The sequence below is a fragment of the Tiliqua scincoides genome, chromosome 8 (assembly GCF_035046505.1).
Source record: "Tiliqua scincoides isolate rTilSci1 chromosome 8, rTilSci1.hap2, whole genome shotgun sequence".
NCBI classification, from domain to species: domain Eukaryota; kingdom Metazoa; phylum Chordata; class Lepidosauria; order Squamata; family Scincidae; genus Tiliqua; species Tiliqua scincoides.
The window spans coordinates 12506740-12517999 of record NC_089828.1 but is presented as its reverse complement, the minus strand read 5'-3'; the positions used below and the strand labels follow the sequence as shown (position 1 = coordinate 12517999).

The following is an 11260-nucleotide window of genomic DNA, read 5'->3' as shown; positions in this document are numbered from 1 at the left end:
CTGTACTATACTATGTACTATGATATGTGGTAATATGCTTTCAGCTGTTTTTGAATTATGTTTTTAATCTGTTTTAACCTGTTGTAAGCCACCTTGAGTCCCTTCCGGGGAGAAAGGTGGGGTAAAAATAAAGTTGTTGTTGTTAGTTTTACACCATCTAATTCTTGTTCACATCAATTTGTTTTTTTTTGCTGGATATCTCCTGGAAAGACAACTGGTAGGCGACTGAAATGAGAGCACCATAAGACTCAAAAGGCAACATTGAAGGTTCCATGTAGCCCATCATGACATATAATAGCCCTTGCTGGACCTCTTTAAGGAATTGTGGAACCCCCTTTTACAGCCTTCCAGGTTAGTGGCCATGGCCACGTCATCTGGCAATGAATTCTATACATTCATTGTGCATTGAAATCCCTGGAACAACTGATTACTAGAGGTGGGTGAAAACAGTTTTATTTTTTTCACCGATTTTGGTGTTTCCCAAAGTTTGAAGTACAGAAAGCGATGTTATGTGGTTTTTATTCCAAGGGTGCATTTTTATAAATTATATTTGCTTTAAAAGTGTACTAGATTGGTGATACAGGTGGTATAGTGTCAGCAGATGCAACCACACACACAGAGGTGAATATGTAGAGGTGTTAGAGCAGCAATTTTCAGCCTTTTTCTTTTCAGGGCACACTGTCGAGGTGCTAAATTGTCAAGGCACACCATCAGTTTTTTTTGACAATTGACAAGGCACACTGCACTACTGGTGGGGGGCTCACATTCCTCAATGGCCCTTTTAATAAATGACCCTCCCCCAGGGTGACCAGATGTCATAACTGCAGAAGAGGACAAGGCATCTCAAAATGTAGGACATCCATGAAAAATGTAGTATACAACAAAATAAAAGCTAAAAACAATTGTATAGTGATTTCAGGGGGTTAATTTAAACACTATATTATTAAATTTAAACTTACATCAAATATAATTTATTTATAATTTATTAATTACAAGAAGGCTATGAACTGTCTGCAGGAGCCTGCTCACTGGTAAAAGGAGGACATTTCAGTTCTTCTCCAGGACACAAGGCTAAAAAGAGAATATATCCTGGAAAAAGAGGACATCTGGCCACCCTGCCCTCTCCCAAATTCCCACAGCATACCTGCAGACAATTCATAGCACACCAATGCGCCTTGGCACACTGGTTGAAAATCACTGTGTTAGAGAATGGGTTGTTTTTTTTGCACATTTCATGGATTTTGAGTGTTCTTTTTTCTTTTACAAAAATGAGAAGTGCAGAAGGCAGTGTTATGTGATTTTACTTTGTTATTACAGAAAAAAAACCCATCTCTACTACTGATTACATTTAGATTGGGCTGTGAATTCCCCAAGACATGGGAACACATCCAAGCTGAAATGAAAGGAAGCTCTTAACCCATTTATGCCCAGCCCATAGGTGTCCATATTTTATCCCTGTTGCATATATGCAACATTGGGGAGAAATGGCTTTTAAGCTTGCATTGCTCTTTTAGGCTGCAATCCTATGCACACTTTCATGGGAGTAAGCCACATTGAACTCAGTGGGACTTACTTCTGAGTAAACATGCATAGGATTGGGCTGTTAGCAAAGTCAAGCTTCCTGGTGGGGAGGAGCCAAAAGTACAGCATGCAATTTCCTCTTCCCCAAAGCTGCTCTGCCGTGCACGTGAACTGCTACGATGTATGGTGGTGTGCATGTCGTCAGCAGCTCATAGGAGCCTCTGTTTGGTTGGAAGGATTTATTTTCCCCAGGAGCATGATCTGATCTGGGCGGGGAATACAAGGAGGAAAGAGGAAGGCTCCAGCTGGGTCTCTCTCTTACTGCCCGAAGGAGGAAGCTTCTGCAGTTCAGAATCTTATAATTTTTGCAAGCTGGCTAGAGGAGAAAAAGCTCACTGTTGCCATTTGCCCTGGGTGTGCTGCATTCAGAGAAGCCAAGCATGGCTGCGGATGTCCCCCCCACCTTGTCGATCCAGCTGGTGGAGGAGCCCAGGTGCGTTGCTGTCTTTCCTAGAGCCAGTATCCAGCCCCCTCTCCTTCCTATAGATAGCAGCCAGGTGCAGTTCCTAATGCAAAATAAGGAACCTCAGGCAAGGGGAAAAAAAATCCTTATGTTTTAAAGGGATTCTGCTCCTCATTGCCCACCCTATTTGAATGGGCTGCAGCATGATTGCAGTTAAATACATTAGCTCAGGTTTCCAAGCCATAGGTACAAATCTTGCTAACGTTCAGTGAATTGAAGTGTAGTGGGTATGTTGGCAACAAAATGACTTTTTGCTGCTGCTCTTCCCTACCTGTGTTTCTCAAGGTTTGTCCCCTGCTGTTCCACTTCACATGGTCCACCTTTTTGAAGTTCCACTGGAACTGGTGATGACCTCATCACCAGTGTCTCCTGGGTGGAGTGGCCAGATGTTACACAAAAAAATACCAGTAAAGAGGCTCAGTGTGGGTGGGAGGGCTTTTTCAGGCATGGAAAAGCATGCTTTGGAGCTCGGCCTGCCAAGCCATGCCTCCTATTGCTGTTGCATTAGGCTCCTGGTCTTGATGCTGGGCAGCAGGTGTCCAAAGGTCCTGTCAGTACAACCAGATGCTAATGGTGGTACCACTGGTTGAGAAACACTGCCCTAGACCAGTGTGCAGCTCCATCATTTCCATAGCCTGCTTCGTGCATCTGATGAACTAGCCCTGTGGCTACAAAAGCTTTCTCCACACACTCTTGTCTTCCTGGTGATTCATAACTCTTTGTTTATTTACTTGTCTGTTCATTTATTCATTCATTGCTTATCCCACCTATATGATAGGGGGTTCGCAATCCCACCTCTCAGGTTATTGATTTAGAAAGAAATATCTTTATTTACTTATAAGTAATATTCATTTACAAAAGCTTGATCTATTTCTCATAATTAAGCAGTCCTAATGAACTTTAATAAATACTCTCCTTTCGCCTTTGGAAAATCATTTTCACTCACCTGTAGCCTGCCTCACAGGGTGGTTGTCAGACTGGACCAGTGGTTCCCAAACCTTTTTGATTGGTGGATCCCTTGACCTGCTGGTCCATTGGCCATGGCTCCCTGTTAAGGCTACAATCCTATACATTGTATAGGGCAGTGGGTTTTTACAAGGGTTCTGTGACTCCCAAGGCTAGTTGCTGTGGCTCCTGGGGAGCCATGGCTCACAGTTTGGGAACCACAGGACTAAACCCTAAATTGAAACTTCATGGAAGAAGTATAGGATACAAAAAGTGCTCCAGCTGTACCTGTTTTCCTAAGCTGTTCTTATAACTGCTGCTGCTGGCATGTTTTAATTATGTATCTCATTTCTATCTTCATTTGATTTTAACGTATTATATTTAAATTTGTTACTTATTGACTTTGATTTTATTGTAAAACATTCTTATGCTTTTTCTACACTTGTTAGCTGCCTTGGGATTTCCTCAAGGATTTCCTGCCTTGGGTAGTTTCATACCTATTCTGTGACAATAAGGGTCACTTAGGCTGTGACTCAATTACCTGCTGTGGTCCATGGGGCATGCTGTGGTCCATGGCATCACAACGAGTCGGACACGACTCAACTGAACAACTACTACTACTACTACTACTACTACTACTACTGCTACTACCTGGGAATATGCCCCATTGAATAGTTATGAGGCTCATGTTCTGAACAGACACTCATAAGATTGCAGTATTAATTTGTTTCATTTTGGAAATAGGGACTCCTTCCCAAGGAAAGGATATACATAATAACACCATCGCTTCTGAATTGTCCACATGTATGAATTACAAAAATCCCCTGAGCAGGGCTAGGAAAAGGATTGATTCCCATATAAATAAATCTATCTGAAATATATTAGTCTCTTTTCTATTGAAAAATACCTGATATGATATACAGTTAGGGCACAATCCAAACCAGGTCTACTCAGAAGTAAGTCGTATTTTGTTCAATGGGGCTTACTCTCAGGAAAGTGTGGTTAGGATTGCAGACTTAGTAACATACAACATACAAAGAAATGAGATTTCCCTGAAATACTGTATACCAAGGGAGCATTAAGAACAGCTGCTGTAAGAATTCTTTTTAAAATTCACAGTCACTGCAACTGTCAGCAGATATTTACAAAGGCCTTGAATAAAAGTGTTTGATTTGATAGCTGAATAGAGAGGATAACTAAATTGGAGCATTTCTTTGGGAGAATAAAGTCCATACGTAAGTGTTACATTTGAAAAACCTTGCTTCCTCCCACCTCCCTTGCCAGAGTTGTGGAGTATTCTGTAGTATCCCTGTAGCAAAAATAAGACAATGTTAATATTATGAAGAGGTGAAATCCCTAAACCAGGGATGTCAAACTCATTTCATGCAGAGAACTGAAGTTAGCATTCATGGAGCCTGCTGAGGGCCAGAAGTGACATCATTAAGCAGGAAATGACATCATTAAGCAGATGATGGCCAGAAATAAGCACTTTGTTCTTGCATAGAAACTCATTAGCTGCAAATGATAGAAGAGAATATGTGCAAATCTGGTTCATGTTTTCAAGATATGAGAGAGCCCAGTTACAATGGGGGCTGGATAAATGGCTTCCAGTGGCTGCATTTGGCCCACGGGCCTTATGTTTGATGCCCCTGCCCTACACTATGAAATGCAGCTCTCTCAGACATTTCTCCAACTTCTGTCTATGGAATAAAAGCAGCTAAACTTTAAAAGGTTCCTGAAAAAGTTACATCCTTTTTTAAACATTCTAACCTTCTTTTCAGATTGCTGAAACTGAAGAAGTTGTTTGTCTCTAAATTTGAATCAGCTCCCAAGTTTTATGTTCGAGCACCAGGACGAGTCAACTTAATAGGTAAAAAGCGGTACATATGTTGGGCGTTAATGTGCATAAACACCATTGATTATGCATGCTTCCTGGCACACAGCATCTTGATTACCTTTGGCAGCAGTAAATACTCTGCCTTTGTGCAGCATAAATTCCGCACATTTGCACGAGAAGATGTGAGGATATCTGGAAATAATGAGAGATGTAGAATGCTTAGAACATTTGTATCTTCACATGTACATATACAGTGTAATTGAGGGCCTCTCTTGGGAGGAAAAACAGGCTAGAAATGTAAATAAATTATACAAAGTCAGACGATTGTATCATAGGCAAATTTTAGTAATAGCTTGCCAGGCTTCCAGGCAGGGTTCTTTCTGAGCCCCATTACCTGAGGGCATCTTAACTGGAGATGCAAGAGATTGAAAATGTGACCTCTGTCTTGCAAAAAAGTGTGCTCTGTCACTTAGCTGTGGCTGCTTCCAATAGTGTATGAAAACATGAAGCTGTCTCATGTTCTCAGACCTTCTGCCCTAGTCAGTACCATAGCTACGGGAGGGGGGGGGGCGTGGCAAGTACTATAGGCGCCGCAGTGCACCATGTAAGCGACCTCTCCCACTTGCTGTTGGAGCCATTCCGGGCAGCAATGTAATGGTGAGTGGGAGGGACTGCTTACATGGCGTAGTGTAGTGCTGCAACACTTACTGTGTTGCCACCACTGATCCAGTTTTATCTCTTCTGACTGGCAATAGCTATCAGAGATCTCTGACAGCCTGACCCCAACTGGATATAAATGGCTGTAAACAGTTTACTGAACAGTTTGGTTCTGTGTTGTCAAATCAATCTCCTTCTGCCTTTCCTTTTCTTCCTCCGTTCCCTGCTCTGCCATTTATTTTTAGTTTATAAGTCTGAGGGCGTGGCCTGTTTCTCGCTTTTGTTTACATATAAGGCCTATTTAATGTGGACACTCTAGAATTAAATTATAATCATAATGACAATGTATATTTCCTTGTTAGTTTCTTGGACAAAATATACAGTATAAGAAATAAGAGTGGACGTGTGTTCCCGCAGAAGTCCCACCTCCCTGTTTTATGCCTGGCAATGCCACTAATTAAGTATTCTAGCAAAATGTCTGCTGTTTTGACAGGACGTTTGTATGTGTGTGAGTGAAAGGAGCAGCTCCAGGAATCCCTGGGAACACCGTGTGGGTGTCAGTGTGTTGCACTTCTCATGGGGATACTGTTAAAGGAGGTCAGGCTCCTTCCTGCCAGAGTTTGGGGTGAATTTTGCCCTCTACAATATTGTCCCAAAGTGTAGTGGTTCCTGAGTCCTCATAGGTGTGAATGGAAGTCATTCTTATGGGTGTAGTTAGAATCACAACTGGGGTAGGGCTAAACTTGTCAACATGAATGCAATGTCTGGAACGAGGGGCAAATTTTGCATCTTATTCTACTGCATTTCAGATGGAATCTGTTTAGGTTGCAATCGTGTGCAGGCTTACCTAAGAGCAGAGTCCATTGAACTCAGTGAGGCTTCCTTCTGTGCAGGATTGGGCTGTTAGTTTGTTTCACAGAGCTCAAGGAAGCTACGGAGAATAGAGTTGGTCATGGACGCAGCTTAGATGCAACAGAACATCATGATTCCCTGAATGAACAAGACTTTGTAAGCCTCAGAATTTTCTGATGAGTGTCAAATTGTGAAATGCCCACAGTCTTGATCCTTGGTGCTATTTGCCAAGCATAGTCCCTTGTGCAGCTTGTGTGGGAAAATTCTAGTTTGTGTTGCATCACAAGCCTGTGCAACATGTAAGTTTGTACTTTCTAATATAATAGATAGAATTTGTCTAGCTTTTGTGTAAAGCCATGCAGCAATCCTTCAAGCAAAAAGGGTTGTCCTGTTGTTTCTAATGAGTTCTCAGCAGTTCCAAAAACTTGTTAACATTCTGTTCTTTTGGTAGGTGAACATATAGATTACTGTGGCTATGCTGTACTCCCAATGGCGATAGAGCAAGATATTCTTATAGCAGCAGAACCTCTAAGCACTTCCTTTATCCATTTGGCGAATACAAATCCTTTTTACTCGTAAGTATTAAATTAATTTCCACCCCAAATGGATTAGATTGAATACATTTAGTTGGGAACAGGGCTGAAATTCACATGACCACTTTTGTTACTGTGAAGTCTCTATGCAGTGTGGGTTTGTTGTTATTTATTCCCAATGATAAGAGCTTTTTGTGCATCTGATAGAGCCCCCAGGGGTTGCAATTTTAAGTTTTGATCAGCTGAGAACAGCCATTTTTCTAGTGCAGAGATATTTCTATATATTTTGTCCCATCTCTTGGTAATTGAAACCTGTGTCTTGCCAGATTCCTAGTAGTCCTTCTACCCACCAAATTCTCCCTTCATCAGGTGCTGCTTTTATCCCTGAGGGCCCTATTGCCTTCAAGAGACTGCAGCTGTGCAACACATTCATTGCAATCTAAGGCCCTGGTATTAACCCCAGGTATTAACCCCGAGCTAAACAAACACATCGGTAAAGCAGCTACCACGTTTTCCAGACTCACAAAGAGAGTCTGGTCCAACAAGAAGCTGACGGAACATACCAAGATCCAGGTCTACAGAGCTTGCGTCCTGAGTACACTTCTGTACTGTAGCGAGTCATGGACTCTTCACTCACAACAGGAGAGGAAACTGAATGCTTTCCACATGTGCTGCCTCCGACGTATTCTCGGCATCACCTGGCAAGACAAAGTTCCAAACAACACAGTCCTGGAACGTGCTGGAATCCCTAGCATGTATGCACTGCTGAAACAGAGACGCCTGCGTTGGCTTGGTCATGTCGTGAGAATGGATGATGGCCGGATCCCAAAGGGTCTCCTCTATGGAGAACTCGTGCAAGGAAAGCGCCCTACAGGTAGACCACAGCTGCGATACAAGGACATCTGCAAGAGGGATCTGAAGGCCTTAGGAGTGAACCTCAACAAGTGGGAAACCCTGGCCTCTGAGCAGCCCGCTTGGAGGCAGGCTGTGCAGCATGGCCTTTCCCAGTTTGAAGAGACACTTGGCCAACAGTCGGAGGCAAAGAAGGAAGGCCCATAGCCAGGGAGACAGACCAGGGACAGACTGTACTTGCTCCCGGTGTGGAAGGGATTGTCACTCCCGGATTGGCCTTTTCAGTCACACTAGACGCTGTTCCAGAACCACCTTTCAGAGCGCAATACCAGAGTCTTTCGAGACTGAAGGTTGCCAACTACTAGGTATTAACCCCATTCTTGCCTGCCTGAGCAAGGGGCCAGGGATCTTGCGCATTTCCATTCCAGCCTGTTTCTCATCCCAGCACAATCAGATCTCGTCAAAGTTCCAGTTTTCCCCCCTCAAAGAATGTTTTACATTTTTGCAAACTTATTGCCATAATCCTCCATGTTCTCCTCTTAAAGTCAGGCTTCCTCAATTCCTTCAGGATTCCTTCATGCAGTTCTTTCTCACAGTAGCTCTTCCAACAGCGGTGAAGGCTGAGTTGAACCAAGCTCAGGATTTCAGATTAGGTGTAGCTCAGAAGCAGGGTGAAATGCAACCATCCTTAAAAGAGAGAGAGGGAGATGTATTTTTTTCTGTGCTAAATCGAGTCAAATTCTGCACACCTTGGGGCATTTCTGTCACAACCTACTCTGAGCCCAATCCTATGCCTGTCTACTCAGAAGTAAGTCCTATTAGAGTCAATGGGGCTTACTCCTAAGAAAGTGTGGATAGGATTGGGCTGTCTGTCTCCTCCCTCTTTGTTTTGCTTAACAACCAGACCAATACAAAGTTCTGGAGATTGTTGGTGAAGGCCAATTGAATGAACCATATCACACCTATATTATACCAACGGACACCCATCATTTTTAGGTCAGGTGTCAATTCTTGTTCCCTTTGCAAACAGTTCTCTCTTCCCTCCTTTGTTTTGGTTTTCTCTAATCATATTGTGCCATGCTTGGTCAGTCTGTGAGGATGAACGGCCAAATTGAATGTGCCAGTCCAGAAGAAGAGGATTTTTCTCCATTTTGGGTTAGAAGAAGTTGCAAAAAAATGTCAGATGATTTGCCTGCCAAAATCTTAACTCTATTCCAAGAGACAAGAAGTATTACCATATAATCATCCCTGTTTTGTTTACTATTTGGTTTTTGAGCTTTTTTTAAAAATGAAGATATGCACAGAGGAAACAGGATCTGTGTTGATTTTGGGGAAGAGGGAATAGGAAAACAACAGACCACACGTTTACTTTCTGGGAAAAACAATAACAGCTTCTAACACAGAGACTGATTTCTGTCAAGAGTAACTTCTCCTTTTTTGCAGTATCCAGTTATCTGAGTTCCCAAAAGGAGGTTGAAAACAAATGGGAAAAGTAAACATCTGGGCTATTAAGTGACCTTGGAGCCCGTTAGGATGTTGCTGTCTGCTGTTCAGAGTTGTGAGGCATGCCTCAGGCTTGTGTCCTCATGCTCCCCCTCTGTAACCAAGGAGAGGGATGGACCTCAGATTGAGAGAACCTGTGTTTATTTGTATTCACAATCTCCCCCATCTCTGTAAGATTAAGTGCCCAAACCTATGCAGGTTTCCAGCCTTGATGCAGCCGCAATACAGACCTGAGTTGAGGGAACAAATGTTCCCTTACCTTGAGGATGCCTCTATGACTGACCCTCTACCATAAGATGCAGCGCACGCCCTGTTGGCATGGCTGCATTGGCACTGGAAATTTAGATAGTCTAGAGCAGGGGTGTCAAACGTAAGGCCCGGGGGCCGGATGTGGCCCGCGGAAGCTTTTTATGTAGCCCTCAGGCTTTCAGCTGCCAAGTAGTGCTGAGGTGTTACTGCTGAAAGGGCAGCCCACATGAAAATTGGGCTCTCCCATATCTTGAAATATGATTAAGATTCATATATTTTCTCTTTTGTTATTTGCAGCGAATGAGTTCCTAAGTGAGAAAAAAGTGTTTATTTTTGGTTATGACCTGTTTAATGACATCACTTCTTGCCTAATGACATCACTTCCGGCCCTCAGCAGACATCATGAATGCTATGTGGCCCTCCGTATGAAATGAGTTTGACACCCCTGGTCTAGAGATCTAAATCTGTTCACTTCTCCTCATGGTGAGGAGTGCAGAGATGGGGCAGATAAAGGTGTGTGGAAGCTGGCATGAATCTAAGGCCTACTTGAAACCTCTTTCTGATAGCAGTTCTGGCACCAAGTTTCTGAGGGCTTTGGGGTGCTCCCCCACCCTAGTGGTACACTGGAGAGGTTATCTGTGCTTCGAGGTTATCTGTGCTTAGACTCCAGCTACAGTGCTGGCTTGCTTTTTAAGATTGTCTTGCTTATCATCCTGGAGGGTTTTTTTCCCCATTTTCTCCCTCCCCTCTGATAATTCATAACCTGCCATTGCCAACCAGACTATCTATAGGCTTTTGTGGTGGAAAACAACTAAAATGTCAAATATAGTATTCAGTTAAGGCTGCAATCCTTAATCCACTTAGCTGTGCATAAGGCCAATAGTACTCAGTGGAACATACTTCGGAATAGACATGCTTAGGACTGCACTGTAAATGTATTAAATCAAAAGAGCAAGCCCACAAAGAATGGACAGAATTATCAAATTAAAAGAATTTAATTTAAATTAAAATCACCTGTCAATGCAAAAGCCTTTCTAAATTAAAAAAAAAAGTTTTAAATGTTTTTGTATGAAGCCAGCTTATGCTAAGCAAGCCTTTGGTTCAACTAGCCCAGGGGTTCTCAAACATCTCAGGAGTAAAACTCCTGATATAAGTCTTTCCAGGGAAGGGAGAAGTAGCAATACAATGCTCAGGATTGCACCACTTTGGGGGAAAGGGGCCTGTTTTTAAATGTAACGTACCTACTGCTGGGGTTTGAGGGATGCAGAGAACCCCAGGGAGTGCTCTGGATCCCAGCAGCTTGTAGAAAGTGAAAATAGCTATCGTGACCCACTTCTGGTTTCACGATTGTAACCCAAAAGTGGGTCACGATAGCTATTTTCACTTTCTACAAGCTGCTGAGAGCCCTGCAGGGTGCTCTGTGGGGCCCTGGTAACAGGTAAATTACAGCCTCTCCCTTTCCTGCAGCGGTGCGATCCTGGGGATCATGTTGCTGCCTTCCCCCTCCCCTTAAGGGGCCAGTGGCTGGGCCTCAGGATGGGGTGTTGTTATGCCCCAGTTTGAGAACCTCAGACGTGCCCAATAGTGTCTTCTCTGATGGTTCCTGGTCCATCAGGACCATCTAACAGGACAATCCTATGCCTGTCTACTCAGAAGAAATAAGCCCATTGGAAGCCTATGACAGGTATACTCAGGTACGTGTGTAGGGGATAGTAAATCCCATTGAGTTTCATGGCACATACTTCCAGGCAAGTGCATGGTGGCTTGTAGCCTAACTTGACCCACAGC

The 11260-nt window shown here is 43.2% G+C and overlaps 1 protein-coding gene across 1 annotated transcript in view; it reads left to right on the top strand.

Moving 5' to 3' along the window:
* Positions 1–1724: 1724 nt before the first annotated feature.
* The window catches only part of GALK2 (galactokinase 2), a 64045-nt gene continuing 54509 nt past the window's right edge, over positions 1725–11260 (top strand). Inside the window, exons 1-3 of the mRNA XM_066636210.1 lie at positions 1725–2014; positions 4771–4859; positions 6787–6910. Coding sequence (XP_066492307.1) covers positions 1962–2014; positions 4771–4859; positions 6787–6910 — 266 coding nt within the window. The 5' untranslated portion in view covers positions 1725–1961. The remainder of the gene's footprint in view (positions 2015–4770; positions 4860–6786; positions 6911–11260) is intronic.